The sequence below is a fragment of the Falco punctatus genome, assembly GCF_963210335.1.
Source record: "Falco punctatus genome assembly, chromosome: 14".
Classification (NCBI taxonomy): domain Eukaryota; kingdom Metazoa; phylum Chordata; class Aves; order Falconiformes; family Falconidae; genus Falco; species Falco punctatus.
The window spans coordinates 21,939,832-21,962,004 of NC_137594.1; the positions used below are offsets into that span (position 1 = coordinate 21,939,832).

Genomic DNA, 22,173 nt, shown 5'->3' on the forward strand with positions numbered 1-22,173 from the left:
ACTGCAGGCGAGGCTATTAATTACAGTACAACCTTTATTAATACTGGAATCTTCACAGTGCATTCGTTACTTGTAGCAGTGACTATGGAAATTGAGGTGGGGGCAGGTGGGAAAGAGGGGGAATTACCACCAAAAAAAAAAAAAAAAGAAAAGAAAAGAGGGTATGAAAGAAAGAGAAAGAAACCTGGCAGAGGGATGGGGAGGGGGGAAGCAGCGGCAGAGGCGGGAACACGGAGGGGAAATAAATTAAAAAAAGAAAAAAAAAAAGGACCAAGTTAACAACAGCACCAGAAAAGTTACTTCAGTCGAAAGACAGGTCGGTTTTTTTTTCTTGTCCAAGGATTTTTTGTTTTCTGTACAAAATAAGAGACCCCCCCCCTCCCCCAAACCCAAACATTTGTCACTTGGCATCAGCGGTTCTGGGCAGGAGAAGGGGGGGGAACTAAATCGTTATTCCTAAGGGGGAGGGAAAGGGGGGGCTGCAATGCGACAGACAGCGGGGCAGTGGGGGGGCTATGTACAGCAGGGGGGGCCAGGGGGGTTGTGCTTTCCTCCAGCCGCCGGCAGAAATCAGCTGCTTTGCTTCAGGGGGGCCTGGGTGAAACCCCCTGTCCCCCAGACCCTGCCCCAGCAGGATCCTGCACAGGGTCTGCGGGTGCTGAGGGAGAGGGAGGGGGGCTTGGGGGGGCTCCCCAGTGATCCTTGGGGGGCGAAGAGGAGGTTCCGTATCCTCACCCACTGCGCCCCAGTGTCCCCCCAAGTTGGAGGGGGCTGCAGTGCCTGTCCCCCCACTGTCCCCCCGCCCGATCAGACATGTGCCCCCCTCTCTGCTCTGCAGCCCCCTCCCCACTTCTTCTGACCCCCGCCATGGGGCTGAGCTGTGCTGGCCCCCAGCAGGCAGCTGGGGGGCCGGGGACAGGGACCCCTGCTCCTGGTGCTGCTCCTGCCGTGGCCCCGCTGGCACCGGCCCCTCCTGCTGGGGCTGGGGGGGGCACCTGCTGGTGCCCGGGGAGGGGGCGGGGGAGAGGGGGGCAGGGGAAAGAGGAAACAGGGAGAGGAAAAGAGAGAGGGAAAAAGGAAAAGTGAAAGAAAGGAAAGGACAAAAAAGAATGAGAGAAAAGGAGTGAGGGAAAAAAAGGGACAAGAGACAAAAAGGAATGAGTAAAAAAGAGAAAAAAGAAAGGGGGAGAAAATAGAGGAGAGAAAGAGAAAGGAGAAAGAGAAAGGAGAAAGAGAAAGGAGAAAGAGAAAGGAGAAAGAGAAAGGAGAAAGAGAAAGGAGAAGGAGAAAGGAGAAGGAGAAAGAGAAAGGAGAAAGAGAAAGGAGAAAGGAGAGGAAGAAGAGCAAAAGAAAAAGAGAAAAAGAGAAAAAGAGAAAAAAGGGAGAGGAAAAGGAAAGGAAAGAAGAAAAGAAGAAAAAGGAGAAGAAAAGAGGAAAAGGAAAAGAAAAAGGAGAAGAAATGAAGAGAAGAAAAAGGAAAAAGGGAAAAGAAAAAACAAGAAAAGAGGAGAGAAAGAGCCAAAGGGAGAACCAGTGAAGGCAAGACGCAAGGCAAGGGCTGGAGGGGAGGAGACAGAGGAGCAGAAAGCGGGGGGCAGTGAGGGAGGGGCAGGGGCAGCGGGTGCCGGCGGGGGGGTCCCGGGGAGGTGCAGCGGGTGCCTCCGGCGGGTCCATCAGCCACGGTAGGCGCATCCCCGCTGGCCGGGGCATCATCACGATATCCGCGGGGCCGACCTGTCGTTGGTGACGGTCCTGCGCAGGCGCACCCCGCGCCGGATGGCCACCAGCATGTCTTCGGCCGGGGGGTCCATGGAGGCCGCCGGGGGGGGCGCGGGGGTCTCCTCGCCGGGCCCAGGCCCCGCGAGGGCGGTGGGGAAGGGGAACTGGCCCTCCCCCAGGGCGTGGGCGCTGGCCACCAGCTCACCGATCTTCTCCACCAGGCTGTGCCGGTTGGCGGCCAGCTGTTGGTCCTCCTCTTCCTCAGCGGAGAGGTGCTGGCCGGCCCCGGGGTAGACGGAGATCTCCATGGCACCGCCGCCCCAGGCCGTGTTGGGAAGGCTCAGCCGCTTGGGCGAAGCTTTGGCAAAATCCAGAGGGTTCGGTGAGGCGTCATCGGCGTAGAAGACGCACTCTTCGCTGCCCACCCGCGTGGGGCCGGTGTAGCTGGGGGAGTCGGGCACCGTGGGGGTCTTCACGGGGACGATGGGGGGTCGGATGGGGATGGGGCCGGCGTTGGAGAGGGTACGGCGGACCGAGGGTTTGGTGGAGGGTGTGCGGCGGATGGTGGCCACCCCCGGAGTGGTGCCGGCTGGTAGGTTGGTGCCGGTGGGCAGCCCGGCAGTGGAGGCAGGACGCTTGGTCTGGATCATCCGCCGGTAGTTCTGGGCAATGTTGCTGTTGCGCGGGATGGTGGAGGACTTGTCAAAGTCGCTCTGGGGGTCACACTCCACATCGCCATTCACCGAGTAGCAGTCGTAGTCAGAGCCTGGGGAAGGGGCAGCACGGTCAGCGTGGCTGGGGGGCGGCCCAGTTGGCACTGGCAAACCCAACCACCACCTCCCCAGTGCAATCGCAGCCCCGACCACCACTGTCGCAGTGCAACCACAACCAAATTCACCCACCGTGACTGCAACACAATCACTACTGGCCCCCACCACTGCCGGCACCACGTGCTCACCATCAAACCCAACCATCACCATCGCAAGGTAACCACAATCACCCCCACCATCACCACTGCGGGACAGCCACAACCATCCCAACCGTCACACTGGGATCACAACCAAACCCAACCGTCACCATCACAACACGATCACATCCAGCCCCTGCCATTGCCATCACAACATGGTCACAACCAGACTCATCCACGACCATCACAACTGGCCTCCACCATCACCACCACACGGTCATAGCCAAACCCAACCACCATTGTCACAACCGCCCTGATCACTGCCATCCCAACATGGTCACGGCCAACCTCCACCACCATCGTGTGCTCGCAAACAGCTCAGCCATCACCATGCCAACATGATCACAGCAAAACATGACTGTCCCCGTCGTTCCTTGATCTCCAGCCGCCACCTCTGTTGCCATCACCCACCATCTGCCACCACCCCCACCTGTCCTCAGTCACTGCACACAAACTTCACCACAAACCATCACCACCCACACACCACTGTGGTGCTGCCTGCCACTGCACTGCCCCGCACCACTGTAGCCATCAAGACCCAACCAACACCCAACAAACACCGAAAGAGCCAGGAAAACCCACAGTTACTGCATGGCACAAGACTTGTGCCACACACGGAACGACCAACACACCTTAAATCTTCACCCTACCAGCCCGTACGTGGTGGGACCACAGCCAGAGGCTACGACACCCAGCGCACAGCCATGCCCCGGGACCACCAAAGCCTCTGCCGTCCCCTTCCCAGCTCTGGGTGCCATTCTGGGTGGCCCTGGGTGTCCCTTGCCGCCACAGGGCGGGTACCTTGGGAAGGGATGGTGTCCTCGGAGCAGGAGGGGGTGGTGGTCTGTGTGCTGTAGCCACTGGAGTACTGCAGCGAGTCCCGGCTGCTCTTCTGGTGCTCCAGGCTCAGCCCCCGTGTCAAGACCATGGCCAGGTCACTGGCAGCGGGGGACACCTCCTCCCCATGCTGTGGGGGCAAGGGGACACCGTCAGCACCCTGGTTTTTCTCTTGGGAGCCCCGCAAAAGCCCACCACCTCTGCGCAATCCCTGTCGGAACCAGTACCTTGGCGGCAATTGTAGCCGGTGACATCCGGGGCCTGGGAGCATCCTCGCTGCCGATGCTCGGGTACCCGCTGGCAGGCGAGCCCATCTCAGCTTCCCGCAGGTGCTCCACGCGGTCCTTGCGCCGCTGCAGGGTGGGGACCACCGGCTGGTCGTAGGGGCTGGCCTTGGACCAGTCCTGCAACATGCAAGCCACTGGGTGATGCTGGTGGCACCGGCACCGGGAGCCAAAAGAGGGGCAAGGGCAGGAGGGACGTGCCAGTGTCCCCCGAGCCACGGGTGCTGCCGCCCGGGATGCTCTGCCCGCTGGCAGGGCAGGATGGGGGGATCTGGGGGCTGATCCCCACAAGATGTGGGAGAAGCCACGTGTGAGACGCAACCCCAGTGGGATGGGGGACAGCACCGGGGAGGGGAGGAGAAGAGGAGGGAGCTGCTGACGAAGGCTTCACCTTTCCACCACCTGCCCGTGCTCCAGCAGCGGAGCAAGAACTAACCGAGGTGGGGGAGCTGCACTCGCTAACCGACTGGCAGGTTTCGGAGGCCTCCGAGGATGCCGAGCTGGAGGACTTCTGCCGTGCCGCGAGGCCAAGCCGTGAGCCAGAGGGGGAGAGAAGAAGCAGTTAGCACAGCCAGAGCCACAGCCCCGGGTTAGAGCAGCACCCACGGCTTCCCCAGCCAACACAGCATCCCCCGGCAGCAGATGCGGGAAGGCGAGCAGGATCTGACCCAGCACGGGGGCTGCAGAGCCAGGGAAGCACTGGCTGGGTGAAGCTGGGATGCTCAGCTGGGATGCTCAGCATCCTCGGCACTGGGGGGGATGCAGGGCAAAGGGGAAGCTTTGCTCAATGCTTCCCGGTGGGGGACTGGCACAAACTGGGTATTATGGGGCTGGGGTAATTGGGAAGCACCCTGTTCCCCTGGCATGATGGGGGGGATACCTGTACCCCATCCCTGGGGGGGTCACAGACGGGGTTTCTCTGCAGTGTGGCCCGTGCTGCTCCCAGGCAGGACAGACATCCCCAATATTCCCAATATTTATCTCTTGTAATGCCTACGCAGCTGGAAACATGCCTCAGGGTGGGTCACATCACCTCCACACGAGACCCTTGTGTTGCACCCAGCAGCACCCACCCATTCTACAGAAGGGGAAACTGAGGCATGGGGGTGGGTGGCATTGACCCCCCCCTCCCCATACCTGGCTGTGGGTGGCATTGACCCCCCCCTCCCCATACCTGGCTGGTGATGTCCGAGGGCATGGGGGAAGGCGGTTTGGAGTAAGCAGCATCCTGGGAGATGAAGCCGGAGTCGTGGGAGGATACGCTAGAGAGGCGGGTGGCGGCGGCGGGGGGCTGCGCCAGGCTGCGGTAGCGATAGGTGGAACTGGGTGAGCAGGTCTGAGCCCCGCCGGGCCATGCCATGCCACCCTTGGCACTGCTAACGCTGCTGGGGGGGCGCCGGGGGGCACGGGGACACGCCGGTGGGGAGGACAAAGGAAGGAAAAGAGAGTTTAAGACGGAGGTTCGGGGGTGGCGGGGTCTCCAGGCAGCAAGCCCAGCAACATGCCCCACACCCCAACCTGGGGAAACTGAGGCATGTGGTCCTCCCAGGGTGTCCCTTTCCATTCTGGGCCCCCCCAGTGGCCGGGGACAGGCTGGGGAATGTGGCAAAGGTGACACGTTTGCCCCCAGAACCTCCTGGCATTGTCCCCAAAACAGAGGGGATGGGGCATGTGCCAGGCACCAGTCCCACCCAATAGGTCCACCAGCCCCAACCCTGCACCCCTCCCCAGTGCACCCGGTTTCTCCCACATTACTGGGGACCAGTTGGCCATATGGACACGCATATCGTGAGCATCCCCAAGGGCCGTAAGCATCATTATCCTCCGTGGTTAACGAAGGGGCTGGATTTCCCGGAGGCGCCTAGGGGGGAGCCCCCCCGGCCCCATACCTGCACATGCTGGACTTGCGGGAGCTGGAGCTGCTGGGCGAGGATGGGGGGGTCTGGTAGGACCAGCTGTAGTCAGAGCCCTTCAGGTCCTTGATCACCTGCAGGAAAGATGGTGTTTAAGCCCCCCCTAAGATGCTCCCCCCTTCCTGTGCCCGCCCGCCCCCCCCCTCCCCCACTGACCTGCTCGCTGGCGGGGGGCAGCTTGTGGGGCTCGGCGGTGAGCACCACCAGGTCCTCGATGATGCCCTGCAGGTGGGTGATCTCTCCCAGCATGGTGAGCTCCCCGTTCTGCGGCCAGATGAGGGGGAGCATCAGCACCCATCGGGCAGCAGCAACCCCCCCGACCCCTGCCCGGCCTCGGCGCTCACCACCACGGGCTGCAGGAAGGTGATGAAGGTGCAGAAGCGGCCCCGCTCCTCGATGAGGGCTTTGCGGACCGCCTGCTTCTCCGTCTCCTCCAGCAGCAGGTACATGTCATTGACATCCTGCAGCGCATTGTCCAGCTGGGGTTGCAGGTCCCCCTTCCCTGCAAGATGGGGTACCGTAAACGCCAGGCTCCCCCAACACCCCCCCAGTCTGCTGGGGGGGCCCATGGCCACCCCTCTGGCTGGGAGACATCGCCCCATCCTCACCACCCAGCGTGTGCCACGGGTCCCCCCGCCCCTTGCCCGTATCCCAGGAGGGTCCCGGAGCACCCTCACCCCACAGCAGCCTTGGGGAGGGGGGTGTCCTCTGCCACCCTGTCCCTATCCCTGGCGCTTGGGTCCAGGGGACCTGCCGGAGTGCCCCCGTAGCAGGCCTGGCATCGCCACAGGACGTGGGGTGCAAGCTAAGCTAAGCTAAAAGCAGGGTGGGGGCACAGGGATGGACAGACGGACGGACAGACGGACTGAGGTGGCCCGGCCCCGGGGAGGGGAGCAGATGAGGAAGCAGAGGGGGCCGGGGGGGGCCAGCAGTTCACTTACCAAGTAGCTCTACAGGAAGGATGTGGAGGGGAGGGAAGAGAGAAGGAGACAGAGAAAACGTGTGAAAAGAGGCCGAGGGCCGGGGCACACGCCCCCGCCTCCCCGCCACCCCCGGGCCGTGCCGGCACCCCCTTTCTGCAGGGGGGGCAGCGGGACCCCCTAGTGCCCACCCCCCCGGCTGGCAGCCAGGGTGCCGCATCCGGGATGCCTGCCCTGGCTGGAGGTGCTACGGAGGGGCTGGCGGGGGTATCCCCCCCGGAAACTCCCCCTCACCTTTGCGAGCCTTTTTCTGGAGCTTGAGGGTGTCGGAGGATTTTTTCTTGATCTCGTGGCGGGCTCGCTTGTACTCTGGGGGCACAGAAGTGCTGTCAGGGGGGACCCCCCCACCACTGAGCAGCGCAGCCCCCCAGCACAGATCCAGCCCAGCGTGCCCCTACCTTTTGCGTGGTCCTTATCCAGCTGGTTGGCAGTTTTCTTCCAGTCCTCAATCCTGTCCTGCAAAGGGTTTATCAGGCTCTCCATGAGGGCGCTGGAGCAGGGAGAGAGAAGCAGAGAGCGTGGGACAGCGCCAGAGCTGTGGGGGGCGGGGGAGCTGTGCTCCCCACCCCGGCCCAGCTGACATCCAGCACCTCCTGGAGCTGAGCCCGGCCAGCTCGTGTCACCGATGCCCCAGGGCCACTTACTTGGTGAACTGCCGGAGCTTGGCCTCGATGCTGCGGTGCCGCATGCACATGCGGGTCAGCGCAGAGCCGATGTCCCTCGTGGCACCTGGGGGGGGGGGGGCGAAACACCACTGATGAGGGGCAGGGGACACTCCCACACCAGTCCCAATCCAGTTTGTATACTGGGAACAGGGTGGCTTGTGGCGGGAGTGACCAGTGTTGGCCTTTGGGGACACTTTGGGTTGGGGGTGACTTGCTTTTCCCTCCAATAAATCCACTAAATAAATACATCAGCATCTGCCATCTAATAAATAAAGCACTGAACATCCCCTCCTGCGGCTTGGAAATGAGAAACCTGCTCCCGTTTTTTCCCAGTTTGTCTCAAATTCGGCGCGGGGAGGGGCGGTGAGGGAAGGGAGGGGGTGCTGTACCGAGCAGCCAGGCGGGGACCGAGCAGCCAGCCGGGAGAAACGGGGACCGGCTCCCGTGCCCAGCTCAGTGCCAGGCAGCGTGTGTCCCTCACCTCCAGGCACGACCCCAGCCCAGGAGGGGCTCCGAGCTCCGGGGGGGCACTTCCCAGCAACAGAAAGCCGGAGCGGCCCTTCTGGGCGAAACCGCTGTTCACTCTGAAGCCTAAGGACGGCCACACGGTGGCAGTGCTGCTGGCGAGCGCCGGAGCGCGGCAGCCCCAAACCCCGTCCGGTGCAAGCGGGAGAGCCGGGAGAGCCGCTCTGCCTTTCCCTCCCCTAGAAAGCCTCCAGAGACACCTCCCGCCCTCTGCAGGAGTTTTGGGCACCCCCCAGCGCTGTGGAAATGGGGGAGCCCACAGGCCTTCTCCTCTGGGGCGGGGGTATTCTCCTAATCCGGCTCCTAATGCTCTTATCCCAGCCTCTGCTGCTCCTAATCCGATTCCCCCACGCACTCACGCACTGCGTGCGAAGCCGCCAGCCAGCCCCCACCCAGCGCCCTGCCTCAGTTTCCCCACGCTGCTGCTCTGCCTGCCCACCCCCCCAGAAAACACCAGCCGGGATGTCCGGTGGTGTCCCCGAGATGCTGCTGCCCAGCACAGCACTGATGGCCCCTGCGATGACTCCTGTCACGCCAGCCCCCCACTGCATCCCCGCTTTGGGTGCCCGGGCTGGAGGGGAGCCGGGGGAGCCCTAATCCCCCCGGTGCACTGGGCTAGTGGGTTTGGAGGCAAAGCTGATCCCGGCTCAAGCTGCCGCCGCCTCCTCCTCCTCCTCCCTGCACAGCTCCAGATGGCCTGGATGCCGCCAGTCTGCAAACCAGCCCGGGACCATCTGCTTGGCAGAAGCCGAGCGGTGGGAAGCGGCTCCTCGTTGCCAACGGGCACCCAGCGAGGGTCCAGGGGTCCGGCCCCAGACCCCACAGCAACAGGAGTCCCACCTGCAGCCTCAGCTCTCCCCACCACCCTGATGTGTCGGGGGTCATCCCTGAAGCAGTCAAGCGCGGGCTCCTGCATCTCCCATCTAATTCCCCTTCCCCAGAGCTCCCCAGGCAGCCGGGACCCCCTGGGCCCCTCCCAGGCGGGTGCAGGGGACAAGGGGCACCGGGAGGGTGGCTCAGCCCCAGATCTGGGTGCATCCTGGGGGGCAGAGGTGGGTGCGGGGGACCACGGCATGGGGCTGTGCTACCCCGAATCTCCCCGCGAGCAAGCCAGCCCCATGAGAAGCTGTGGCTAAGCACCCACGGGTGGCGAGGAGCAGCACCCACATGGGTGCCCACCCTCACCCACTCCCCAGCCCCAGCTGCCCCCGCATCGTTCCAATCCTGCTTCCCAGGGGAAGCTCCACAGGGGACAGGTTGGACATGTCTCCATGCGTGGTGGAGCTGCTGCTTGGAGCCCACTCCAGCTGCGTGGACAGGGGACACCCCACAGGGGACACTGGCCACCTGTCCCCTTCTCTGGCCCAGCCCGGGGCACCCACCCCTGGGTGGGGAGGACCCTACCTCGTGTGTTGGTGGCCATGTCGGCCACTTTCTGGAAGGCATCCAGGAAGGCAACTGCAGCCAGCACCGTGGTCCTGGGGTGAGAGAGCGAGGGGGGAGCTCAGCGGGTGCTGGGCACCCCAGGATGTGCCCACGGGGGGTGGCGGTGTCCCCTGTCACCCCCCTGCCACTCACCTGAGCTGGGAGTGCAGCTTGGTGGCCTTCGAGTTGAAATCCTCCCAGATGGGGTAGGAGCTCTGCAAGGAGGGAAGGGGACAGTGAGAACTGGAGCCCCTCGCCCGCCTGCACCCCCTCCTCATGCAGGTCACATCCCCCCTTCAGCGCTACAGAGGGATGGGGCAGCTGGGTGGCCTGCCTGGCTAGGTGTGGCTTCTCTGATGGCTAATAAAGGCTGAGCACAACCCTTTTTCCCTCCTGGGTTTTTCCCTTTCCAGTCTGGCCACACAACCTCGTAGACCATGGAGACCTCAGGATTTTGGGTGATCTCTTCCTCCAAGGGGTAAAGGCAGCTTACGGACTTGGAAATTTGAGGGGAGGAAAGGAGCTGGTGCACAGGCAAGCTCTGAGACCCTGGCCAGCAGCAGAGCAGAGCCCCCCAGCACCTGCGGCATCCCCCAGTGCAGCGATGGCCCCACAAACTCCAGCCCCACAGCGGGCAGCCCCAGTCCCTGGCTGGGGGCAGAAGGGGAGGTCTGGGGTCCCCCCAGCCCTGAATGGGGCAGTTGTGTGGGGACAGGGACAGGTCACAGGTGGTAGGGAGGCCATCCCAGTGCCATCCCGGTGAGGCCACCTGGGTGCCATCCTGATGCCATCCCCGTGAGGCCATCCCAGCAAGACCAGTCCCAGTGCCCTTGTGGTGAGGCCATCCCAATGCTGTCCCAGTGCCACTGTCCCAACAATGCCATCTCAGTGCTGTCCCAGTGAGGCCAGTCCCAGCAAGACCAGTCCCAGCAGTATCTCGGAGACGCCAGTCCCAGTAAGACTGTGCTGGTGCCATCCCAGCAAGGCCAGTCCCAGTAACGCCAGCTCCACTGCCATCCCAGCAAGGCCAGTCCTGGTGCCATTCCAGCAAGGCTAATCCTGGTGCCACCATATGGTGGAAGCCATCCCAGTGTCACCATCCCCAGCGAGGCCAGTCAGCGTTGTCCTGGTGAGGTTAATCCTGGTGCCATCTTGGTGAGGCGGTCCCAGTGCCAGCAGGGCACAGCTAGTCCCGGTGCCACCATCCCAGTGAGACCATCCTGATGACATCCCAGTGAGGCTGGTCCCAGTGCCACCATCCCAGAAAAGCCATCCCAGTGAGGCCAGTCCTGGTGCCACCATACTGACAAGACCATGCCGGTGCTGCCATCCTAGTGAGATCAGTCCTGGTGCCGTCATCCTAGTGACACCACCCTGGTGCCACCATCCGATGGCAGTGCCTGGGACTTGCAAACCTCCCTGGGGTGCCCACCAGGCTGGGACACAGGCACCAGAGCTGGATTTGCAGGATGTGGGTCATCACACATCCCTGTGAGCCTGGCCTGGTGGCACCTCTGGGGACAGGGTTTGCACTGAGGGAGTGTGGGACCAGCCCAGCGCTGGTGTTTGGGGACCGTGAAAGCCCCAATTTCCTCATGAGTTGGCAAAGAAGGAATCTGAGGATGCCACTTCACGTGCCACTTGTGGCAGTGCCCTGGCTCACGGCTGTGAGTCCCCAGGGACTGCCAGTGCTGGAAGGCAGGACCACTGTCCCAGGGCCACCTTCCCCTGGCCAGCCCAGGCAGGGCGAGCGGAGGCTCCCCCCTAAAGAGGGGGCAGGTCATGATGCCCCCATCCCCCTGCAATGCCAGGCAGCAGGGGGATGGGGATGAGGACAATGGGGACAAGGACATGCCAAGGTCACCCAGGGACGCTGAGTGTGATGGAAGGGAGGAATGAAGCCGGCTCAGGGACATCACCAGCTTGGGGACAGCCACGAGGCCTCACTGCCCGAGTCCTCTCCAGTGCAGGCTGAGAGGTGCTGATGACAAAGCCACCCACCACCAAAACCAGGTCCCTTTGCCCCCGAGCCCAGCACAGGGGTCCCGGCCGTGGGACCCTGAGCACACCGCTGCCGTTCAATGCCATCCACTCTTTGGGCAGGGGGCTGTTATTCCCTGTCCCCCAGCGCCCACACCGGGACACCCACGTGGCTGGGAGGTGGGGGACGATGCACCCTTAGGGGCCACCAGCGCCGTGCAGGATAGGAGCCAAGCCTAAGCTGTAGCGTAGTGGGTTTTTTTTTCTTCTTTTTCATTATTTTTCTTTTATCTTTCCCACCCACAAATGGCGTGAAAATGCATCCAGCCTGGTTTCCTCGGGCACGCCGGTGTGTGATGGTGAGGGGCTCCCGGCCCAACCACATCCCGGTGGGGCTGGGCACATCGCTGTGTGGCCACACTGGCACCAGCTGGGGAGGTGATGGCTCCAGGCTGGCTCATCCCCTCCGCAGCCGCAGCAGGGGAACGGGGAAACTGAGGCACGGGCAGCCCCCACCTCCACCCTGGGGGTTTGGGACTTACTCCAGCTGCCAGGCGGGGGTGGCTGGGGTGAAGGCATCTGGGGTGGCCGATCACCCCGGCACCCTTCCCTGCCAGCCCTGGCCCCCACCGCCCCGAGGCTGGTGCCTGGGGAGAGCCGGGATTTTCTCCCTCCGGGGCTTTTCTCCCAGCCCCGAGCCAGAGTCCGGCCCTGCAGAGCCACCACTGCCCCTCGAAGGGGTTAATCTCCTTCTCAGCAAGGCTTTTATTTTTTTTTTTATCCCCCCCCCCTCCTGCTTTGGCAATGACAGCATTGTCTGGACTGGGCTGCAGCAAGAGGAGAGGAAGAGGAGGAGGAGGAGGAGGAGGAGGAGGAGGAGGAGGAGGAGGAGGAGGAGGAGGAGGAGGAGAAGGAGGAGGAGGAGGAGGAGGAAGAGAGCTTTTGCCTCCCAAAACTGACTGGGGCTAAATCCCAATGCTGGGGCTGGCAGCGGGAATTTCACCCTCCCAAGATGAAGAAAGCCGGCTGGTACCCTCCTCCCCGCTCAGCCCCCAGGCAAAAATCCCCCCCCCCCCAGCATTTTCATTTTCATTTTTAAATGAAAATAAACAAAAAAAGAGGGTTTTGTTTAAAACACGGCCCCATCCTGCTCCCAGGGAGGGTGGAGGCGATGTCCTCTCCCCGGATGGGAGATGGAATGGAGGAGCCAGGGGACCTTTTTGTTCCATTGGTGCAAACCCCAGCGGGCCAGCAGAAAGCCCGGCCGGGAGTGGAGGGTGGCGGGGGCAACGCGGTGCCCGCAGCGGGCGGTGATGCTCAATGTGGGGCACTGGCACCCGCCGTGGGGCTGCGACACCCGGGGATGGATACGGGGCTGATGGGGGGCTGTGATACCCGATGTAGGGCTGCGATACCTGACACGGGGCTGCGATACCTGGTGACGGGTACCGGGCTGATGTGGGGCTGCGATCCCCAGCACGGGGTCCAATGCCCAGTGCAGGGCCTTGATGCCCAATATGAGGCTGATGCGGGGCTCCGGCACCCCGTGCCAGGCTCCGACACCCGATGTGGGGCTCTGATACCTGATACAGGGTTGATTGGGGGCTGCGATACCTGGGGATGGATACAGGGCTGACGGGGGGCTGTGATACCCGACGTGGGGCTGCGATACCCGGTGATGGGTAACAGGGCTGATGGGGGGCTGCGATACCCGATGTGGGGCTGTGATACCTGACGATGGGTAACAAGTCTGATGGGGGGCTGCGACCCCCCGCACGGACCCCGATGCCCGGTATGGGGCTGGTGTGGGGCTGCAGCACCCTGTGCCAGACCCCGGCACCCGGCTCGGGGTCGCGATACCCGGCTCGGGGCCGGACAGCGGAGCCTCGGTGCCCACGGCGGGACTGGGGAGAGGGTGTCGGGGGAGGGGGGGGACGCTGTCAGGGCAGCGGAACGGGGCGGCGTGGAGGGGGGGGTCCTACCTTCATGTCGTTGATGATGGCTTGGAAGAGGCCGCCGAGGGCTCCGCACTCCTTCTCCGCCGTCTCCATCGCGGCGCTGCGGCAGCCCGGGCCGGGCGGCGCCGCCGGGGGAGGCCGCGGCGGCGGGCCAGGCTCAGCGGCGGGGGGCGGGCGGCGCCGGGGCGGCGGGGCGGCGGAGCGGCGGGGGGGCCGGGCGGGGCTCGGCGCGGGGCATCGCCCCCTCCCTCCCCGGGGGCTGAGCGGGACCCGCCGCCCCCCTGGGCCGCCCCCCCCCTCGGGCGGCGGAGCGGAGCGCGGAGCGGAGCGGGATGCGGAGCGGGGGCGCGGGGAGCGGCGGCGGGGCGGAGCGGGGCGGACCCTGCGCGGCACATGCGCCGCCCGCCGCGGGGCCGCGGAGCGGGGGCTGGGGGGGGCGGTGAGGCGGGGGCGGGGGGATGCTCGGGGGAAGCCCTGGGGGGAGCAGCGGGTGCCCGGAGGGTGCGTTGGGATGCCGGGGCCGGGGAGTGCTCGGGTTGCTGCCGGGAGGGTCGGGGAGCAGCGCCAGGGATGCCCTGAGGGATGTTTGGGGACACGGGGTCCGGGGTGCAGCCCCGCTGGGGGGCTCTGCTCCCAGGGCAGCGGCGTATCCCCGAGGAATGCTCCTGGGGTGCTGGATGGGGAGAGGGAGAGCCCTGGGGTGTGCTTGGGGATGCTGGGGTAAGCATCGGGACCACCCAGGGCTGCTGGGGGGCAGCCCCAGGTCCCTGGGGGGGTGCTGCCTCCAGGCCAGGGCTCTTCAGCCTCTCCCCAGGGGCTGTTTGACCCCCGCTGCCTTCCTCACCTGGGGAGGTACAGGCCTGGGTGTGCTGCAGGCACCCACCTTGGGGCGGGCTGAAGTTTAACACCCTCCAGGGCGGTTAGAGGGCAGCTCTGAAATGTCTGGGGGCACTCGGTTACCGGAGAGCCGCAGGGATGCGCAGACGGACCCTTTCCCGTAGCCATCCCGAGGCCCCATCCCCAGCTCCTGGGATGTGGGGGCACCAGGCTGAGCCCCGACACACCTCGCTGCACCTCACAGTGAAGAGATGCTCAGTGGGGGCGAGGGGCTCAGCCTGAGCTGCCCATTCCCCCTCCCGCCCCAAAAGCAGCCCCGATCCCCCAGCAGCGATGATGCCCTGGCAGCACTGTGCTGCTCTGGCCGGCGCTGGTCAAGAGCCACCCATAAGGAAACGATTATGGCTCAGCGCTGCGGCAGCCGGCTGGAATTTCTCCCCATAAACCCCATCCCTCGGCATGGAAAGAGGCTGCTCAGCGGCGGGAGCCTGGCAGGAGCGATGGGCAGAGCCCCAGTGCCGGCAGCAGCCCTGGCCCATGCCGGCAGCGACGCAGCAGTGGTTGGGGACAGGCAACATGGACCCCTCCGGCACCCCGAGCGGTTGGCCGCCTTGGGAAGCCACCGCTTGCCCATCCTGAAGGGTTGGCTGTTAAAATTAACCTGCCGTGACAGGGTTTGGAAAGGCCTTTCCCGGGAATGACAGGAATGTCTTTATCCCGGCCAAAGCAGCGCTGGTGCGGGGCTGTTCAGGGAACCCGCTGCCAGAGCCTGGCTCTGCTGTAAACAGGCCAGAAGCCATAAAAACTCCACGAATTCCTCCAACCCACCTTTCCCTGGGATCAGGTGAGGGCCAGGGACGCAATGGCAACCCCCCGAGCCATGGCAGCCCGGCACGCGCCGGCGGTGACGGGCCCTCGGCGCCGCGGGACAGGGCGAAGGCAGCGCTGGTGGCTTCTCGGGGCCAGGAAAATGCCTGTCACCGTGCTGTGGTTTTGTGACCGTGGCCTGGAAGAATCTCGGCGGTGGTTTTTTTTCCTGCTGGGAAGAGGATCAGGCGAGCCAACGTGGCAGGGCTGGGCCAGCCCAGGGCTTGGGGTTGAGCAAGATGCTCCATGCCATCCCCTGCCCTGGCTGGGTTTTTGGCTCCCCTTGGGACCAGATCCATGATGGGGAGCCCAGGTACCAGGAATGGGCTGCTCTGCATTGCTCGTTTATTTTGTCATGGGGAGCTCAACACAGGAACAAAGAGCTGAGCCTGGGGCTGGGTGCGATGGGGGTCTTTGCCACCCTCCGTGCCCCCCAGTGCTGGCTGTGCCACCGGGGGAGGGTGCGTGGGTGCAGGGAGGGGGCCAAGTGCTATGCACAGGAGCGCAAGTCCCCAGGTGAGATGCTGCTGGCAGCCTTCAGCATGGCCTCGGAGCCGGAGGGTGGAAGTCAGGGTGGCGAGAGGCGGCCAGCGGCCCCGCGTGCTTGTTTTCCAGGGCGGGAGGCCAGGGGTTGCTCCCGTCTTCCCTTCCCCTCCGGTCCTGCTGGCAGGAGGCTGGGCGCTCAGCTGACAGTCACGGGGAAGGCATTAGCAAAGCAAAGGGGAGTTTCCTCACCCTATTGCAAGAGAAGACGAGGTGCTTTCTCCTGGCCCTCTCCTCCTGCAACCCTTCCCCACATTCCTGCATCGCTTGTGCGAGAAGCCAGGCACAGCCTGAGGTTCCCCCACCATCCACATGCACAACGGGGAGGAAAGCCAGCCCTGCACCGAGCGCTTGCCCATCTCCCTCTGCCATTAAACCCACCAGATCCTCCGGCGGCCAGCAACCGGTGTCCCTGTCCCCTGGTCCGTGTCCCCTGGTCCCTGCCCCAGCAACCGTGCACACCCGCGGCTGCTGCAGGGATGCTCAGAGGACCACCCGCCGGTCCAGCTGCTCTGCCCGCCCGGCTCGTTGGTGTCGCGCTTCCAGGTGCTTGTTTTGGACCTTCTCAAAGTGTTGCAGCAGTTCCGTGTAGTCGATGTTGGAGGCTGACGCCCTCTTGAAGCTGGTGCTTGGTTTGGTGCTGTCCCTGCGGGGGGGGAGCAGACAGTGAGGGCAGGAGGGGGCAGGAGAAGCCCGTACCCCGAGCATCCATCGCAAGCAGCACCAAGGGCTTGTCCTGAAGAAGCTGAGCCCAGGACATCCTAGTGATGCTGGTGCCCCATGAAACACCCCCAAAGACCCGTTTCCCTCCCCCAGAGGCATGAGATGGAGCCCAAGGGGTCCTGGGACAGGACAGAGGGGCAAGGGACATCTGCCTCAGCACCTTGGCCCCACAGGGGAGGTTTAACCCCTCTGGCACGGATGTTCCTCCTCTGTCCCAACCCACTCCAGCCAAAAGCAGTGAGACTGGGCAGAAAGAATGCCAGCATGTGCCTCAGATTCCCTGCCTGGTTTTATGAGCAAGCAAAAAATAACCTTGTGCAGTGGCACAGAGGGCTGGTGGCAGTGGGGACAGCTCAGGGAGCTCCCGTGAGCTCTCCCCATGCAAGGGAGGGGGACAACCAGCCACGGGATGCCCACTGGGGGACACGGGGGAGCCCATGGGAGGATGGCAGGCGGCTCTTGAGGCCCTAGTGTCCCGCTGGGGAGGGGGCAGCTGGGGCTGGCTTGTTATGAAAGCCGGCTTCGGTGTTTGAAGGAATGTAGGTCAGAGTTAATCAGATGCTCAGGCCGTCTGACAGCTCTGGTTGCTCGAAAAAACCCCGCTGCCGGGGCTGGAGGGGGGGAAAAAGGGGTGGAGAGAAGCACATGTAGCCCCCTCTCTGCCCCCCCCCCAATTACAATCAGTGCCGGGTAGTGGGTAGGAGCTCAGTGCCAGAGGCCAGGAGGGATAAAAGCCAGCCCAGGGGAGCGGTTAAAAGCCAAGGAGTGGTGGTGGTGAGGGGTTAATTCAGAAACCTGCCCATCTTGGGAGCTCTTCTTTTTGTTCCCAGGGCTTTGCAAAGGCAGACCCGGCTTTATCATCAATTCCCCCCTGCTCATTAGCCGAGCGCTGGACAGCAAATCCCACCACCGGCATCTAACGAGCCGGGCAGGCAGCACCCCTGGGCAGGGGGCACTAGGATTTAGGCTGGTCCCCAGGGAGATGCCGCACATCGATGCTCCCCGAAGGTCAGGGGTGGGGATGGAGCAGCCAGCCCCAGGCATGCATGGGTGACAGGGTCCTTTTGGGTGCTGTCATAGCTGTCCGGGCTGGTGGGGGGATGCTTTGGGAGCACCCCCGGGCTGTTGGGAGTCTCTCTCCATAAACCTCCTTCCCAGCTCTGCTCGTTTCCATAGCGACCCCACAAGTGAAATTTTCCATCCCGGATGCCAAATGCCTGTGGATGAGGCACAGCCCTCCCAGGGTTACCAAATATAGACACAAACCCCCCCAGCCAGGCTCCCGGCCACGGGGCAAGGAGCAGCCACGGCCGCAGAGGAGCCGAGGGGCGACGGGGCTGAGTCCGGGATCGTGGGGATGCTCAGCTGCAGCGGGGACGGCTGGCCTGGCCCCAGTCCCCATGCTGAGGGTCCGTCCCTGCAGCACTTACGTGGTCTGCATGAGCTCAGGGTTGGGCACGCACTGCAGGCGGTGGGAGAGGAGCTGGAAGGCGCTGCTCTGGGGCAGCAGCATCAGCAGGCCATAGAGAGCCTTGATCAGGTAGGGGTTGTTCTTCACATCCAGCAGCTGCAGGCGGAGATCTGCAAGAGGAGAGGAAGAGGATGGGGAGGCAGGTAAAATGCACTTCACCTCCAGCCCCAGCAGCAGGTTCTTCCCAACCCCTCTGAAGGTCCTAGGGAGGCTGTAAGCCTCTGTCAGCCGACCCGAGGGGCAGCTGCATGGCACCAGCAGCCTCTCCCTGTCCATTAACTCATCCATCTTTGTGTCCCACACAGGCCAGAAGCCCCTCTCCTCGCCACAGACCCCAGCTGGGGAAGGGGGCAGCGGCTCCCCAGTCTCCCAGCCCTGCTACCACTCATCCCTGAAACCATCCACACCATTTGCCTGAGGACACACGTGCAACATGAGTTTGCTCCTCAGCTTCTGCAGAATTAGCAGAAATACTCCCCCGGAGCAGCACACGTCAGGAGGGCTGGGTGACACCTGCCCAGGGGCTCCCCAGAGCAGAAGGGATCCTCTCTGGCCAGCCCTGACGGTTACATGTGTTGGGCCTCAGCGTTGCTCACCAGAGGGGAAACCACCTTCCTGCTCCATCCCTCGTGGTGCTCGTGGGTGAAAAGGTCTTCTGGAGCCCTACAGCCAACCGAGGTCACACCTGGGGCAGCCCAGGGGATCGGGTGAGAGGTCCCTGCTCCAGCATCTCACCCCCTGGTTGCCACTAGCACCGCTGGTGTCTCCCAGTGAAGGGAGCCATGCCCAGGGATGCTGCTCCATGCCCAGGGATGGGGAGGGTGGGGAACCCTCAGGGAATAATTTGGGGGCTGTGGAAAACCGCCACAGACACAATGGTGCCTCACACAGGGGGAAGGTCACCCTCAGGATGAGGCACAGGGTACCACGGGAGGGAGCATGACTGAGGCTCAGCCACATCTCTATAGCCCAGCTGCTCTAACCCTCTTCCCCCAGATATTCTCCAGCCCTGGACCTATAGAGGTCCCCCCCAGAGTCCTTTCCAGGACATTTCCCAGCACCCTCAATGCCCAGCTCCACCTCCAGGGAGAAGGAGTCCAGGGGCAGCTGAATGCCATCACAAGAAATCCCCCACAGCCACAGGACACCCTGCCACATACCCCTGCTCCCAGCACCAAGTCCCTGAGCCCCCAGCCACGCACTGCCTGTGTTATCTCATAAGGGGGACCCACACTGCTGGGGCTGGGGAGGCAGATTTGGAGAAGCAGCTCTGGGTTTCCAGGGCTTCATTTTCAATTTCCAGAAAAAAACCCATCTTTTTTCTTGTTAAACGCCCCAGCAGCATCCACAATGCCACCCTGTGTGTCCAAGGGTGGCACACATGGCTTCCCTCATCTGACACCCTACCCCCTGGAGATGTTCAGCGTGGTCCAGGCTCCCCCCATCCTTTTGGTGCCAGCACCACTTGCTCCCGTAACCTGTATCTGGGGGTCAAGCTGCCCACCCCGTGCTGCCAGCGCGCCCGTCCCCCGTGGGCAGCTCCAGTGCTGGGCAAACCTCCCGGCAAGAAGTCTCATAACTTCTGCTCTATTTATTCGTGTGGCGGCTGCTGCTTGCGATGGAGGAGCAGGGAGGGGGATGTGCCTGGGGTGGGGGAGCACCGCGTGCTGCCCCTTCCCCACACAGGTTTTCCTCCTTACATGTGAATATGGGGCACTCAATGAGCTGCACCAGCTTGTCCACCTCAGTGAGGAAATCCACCGTGACCTCCAGATCTCCACTGGATGCAGCCGTTAAGGATGTCACCTTGGAAAAGGGTGGCCCGGCAGCAGCAGATGGCTCGCCTGGGTGATGGCCGGCATGGACCGCAGCTCTGCCAAACTCTCCCTGCACCCACGGCTCCCGCGGGAAGTGAGCAGGCAGGGAACGGGCAGGGCTCGTCTGTGGGCAGGGCTGAAAGGTCTGCAGGGTGGCCAAGGGAGGGTGGAAGGAAACAGGACAAGCAGGCAGGGGTGGGGGAAGGGGCAGGCTGCCCCACCAGCCGGCAGCTTGCCCAGCCTGGTCGGTGATGCAAGGCAGGACACTGGGGCAGCACGGAGGCGATGCTGAGCGCTCCCGTCCCCCAGAAGAAACACTGGTGCGTGCCGAGAAGGGAACCTGAGCGCGTTATTAAGCCTTGTCGTATGGAAAGCTGCTCAGGGAGGGCTGGGGTTTGCTGGCACATGAAAACAATCATTCTGCTGCAGGCAGATGGTGAGCGCACCGGGAAGCGTGCTGCGCTGGGCGCTGCCTGCTCCTCATCAGGCCAGGAGGCCAAAGCCTTGGTCTTCCTGGGAGGAAGAGGATGCTGAGGAGCCTCCCCTCCCAGGCACAGGAAGGTCAAGGCTCAGCCAGTGCACGCTTTCCTTTTTTTACACCACAAAAAAGAGGTCGACGCAAGGGGAAGGGAGCTGGCGCACACCCAGCACAGGCTGCCCTGCCCTCGCATCGCGGGGACGCCGCCCCGGTAATGATGGGCTGCAGGCAGGAGGCTGGGCTGGCCTGCAGGGTGACCTTGGTGGCCACAGAGGGACCAAGGGCCAGCCTGGCCACCAGCCTCGCAGAAAACCCCCAAAGGATACAATTTCTGGATGAGGTCGTAGGCATGCTTGTAGTTCTGGGTAAGGAAGCAGAGGGACACGGTTGTCACGGGGTTGTGACACCAGGACCGGTACAGGCAGCAGAAGAGGTTACGGCTTTCCTGGGGAAAGAGGAAGCCATTGGCGTCGGGTCACCAGTGGGAGCAAGGATGTGGCACGGAGAGCCCCAGGTCCCCAGCACCAACCCGCTGGGCTGGCAAGTGCCACTGTGACATGAAGGGACATTTCTGGACCCACCAAGACCACCTGGCACTGGCATGAGCCCACCAGTCTCAGGAGATGGAGACCAGGTGGTTTTTAGGGTGGCAGTGTGATGGGGTGGCCCTCAGGGGTGCTGCAGGATGAAGGACCGGAGGATGGTGGCTGTCCCACCCAAGGGGACACCACTGCATTGCTGGCCTTCAGCCTGAGGAGGAGAAGTCTTCCTCCCTCTCCCTGCCTTGCTTGGACGTCGCTGATGCTGGTGGCAGCTGCTCGGCAAACCCTGCGGGTGCGTTTCTGGCAGGGACAGCTGAGGAACCGGTGGGCTCTGCTCCTGCCCCATGTCAGGGTGGAGGGAGAGAGGTGGCAGCTGCTCGAGGGCCTGGGGAACCTGTTCCCATGCTGGGGGAGAAGAGCAAGAGTTGGGCACGTCCTCCAAGACCCCTCAACTCCTGAAGAGTGGAGGAACGAAGGGGCCACCCTGGGCACCCAAGCTCCAGCCCTGGGACCTGCCAGGTGGGAAGCAGCAAGACACATCCCCACGTGGCTGCCAGGTCCCTGCCACCCCCATTACGTGCCCCTCAAGAGCTGAGTCTGCTCCTGCTGCCCGTACCGGGGTCTTCAGGTCCTTCAGTTGGTTCCTCAGCTGGAATAGCTCAGAGGACGTCAGCAGGATGGTGTTCAGGGTGTGGACCATGGTAGAGGCAAACTTGAGGTCCTCTTCCCGAAGCAGTATGTCTGCCATGGAATGGAAGATGTTTTCTGCGTTCAGAAGTAGACAAAGCTGCCTGTGTATCACAGAGGAAAGAAACCAGGGGGGATGGATGGTTAATGAGTGCATCTGAGACCCTGACCCAAGCCAGCACATCACCTCCTTCCTCCAGAGGGGACCAAGGATGAGAGATACGGGTGCACCAGAGGTTGGGCAAGTACAGTGGCAGCAGAAGGGAGATGTTGTGGGACTCTGCATTTGGAGGGTGCAGCTATTTGCACCAGGGTAAGGCCAAAAAAATAGTTGGGCTAATTCACATTCCCAGTCGTGCTGCTCTGGGACCTCGCTGGCATGCACCACCACAGCTTGTTGCCACCTCAAGCCTCCCAGTGACTTCCCTCGAGAGGTTTCAGCATCGCTTTCCACCCTGACAACTGCAGGGAGCTTGCAGCAGCATGGTTACAGACAGCATACGATGGCCCAGTCAGACCAGTATCACCCCAACACCATGGAACTGGCACAGAGTGAGCGTGGCCACTGGGACAAAGCAATCCCTCCCGGCACTGTGCGACCCGGCAGCCCTGGAGCCAGAGGCCGCCTTTCCGTCTGCAGCTCCCCTTTCTTCCAGTAACACACCCCGTTGCTCTTTGAACTCCTCCACGCTCCAACTCCCATGAGATCCGGTGCCGAGGGGCTCCAGAGCTCCAGCTGGTGAAGCTGGAAGATGCCTCTGCTCTGCCGGACACCCTGCCAGCACCACTCTCCCCAAAACATGGCACAGCCGGCGCCGTGGTCCATGCCGATCTGCCTGCCCGAGCCTGGCAGGTCACGGCAGGAATGTCCTGAGGCATTCTCAAGGTTTTCGACATTTTAGACCAGAAACCAAAACCCAGATATTATTATTATTTTTTTTTTTTTACTTCCTCA

General features: G+C 63.1%; 2 protein-coding genes across 6 annotated transcripts in view; both read right to left on the reverse strand.

The window, feature by feature from the left end:
- Nucleotides 1-14: 14 nt before the first annotated feature.
- Nucleotides 15-14,082, reverse strand: MTSS2 (MTSS I-BAR domain containing 2). 5 transcript variants are annotated; one of them, XM_080410951.1, is made up of 14 exons: nt 13,278-14,082; nt 9,469-9,530; nt 9,295-9,368; nt 7,345-7,429; nt 7,099-7,190; nt 6,935-7,009; nt 6,065-6,222; nt 5,877-5,984; nt 5,697-5,794; nt 4,982-5,189; nt 4,199-4,318; nt 3,751-3,927; nt 3,488-3,653; nt 15-2,485 (listed from the first exon to the last, which is right to left on the reverse strand). In XM_080410951.1, exons 1-14 carry the CDS (start codon nt 13,344-13,346, stop codon nt 1,713-1,715), a joined length of 2,265 nt encoding a protein of 754 aa, XP_080267077.1. In that variant the 5' UTR covers nt 13,347-14,082; the 3' UTR covers nt 15-1,712. The 5 variants fall into 5 exon arrangements, with proteins under 5 accessions (XP_080267077.1, XP_080267079.1, XP_080267076.1 ...); XM_080410953.1 differs by having other exon boundaries at nt 4,982-5,108; nt 13,278-14,081; XM_080410950.1 differs by having other exon boundaries at nt 4,982-5,192; nt 13,278-14,081.
- Nucleotides 14,083-15,282: 1,200 nt separating this feature from the next.
- Nucleotides 15,283-22,173, reverse strand: part of VAC14 (VAC14 component of PIKFYVE complex) — a 64,011-nt gene continuing 57,120 nt past the window's right edge. Inside the window, exons 15-19 of the mRNA XM_080410962.1 lie at nt 21,148-21,322; nt 20,316-20,434; nt 19,395-19,474; nt 17,654-17,804; nt 15,283-16,146 (exon numbers count right to left, since the gene is read on the reverse strand). Coding sequence (XP_080267088.1) covers nt 15,984-16,146; nt 17,654-17,804; nt 19,395-19,474; nt 20,316-20,434; nt 21,148-21,322 — 688 coding nt within the window. The 3' untranslated portion in view covers nt 15,283-15,983. The remainder of the gene's footprint in view (nt 16,147-17,653; nt 17,805-19,394; nt 19,475-20,315; nt 20,435-21,147; nt 21,323-22,173) is intronic.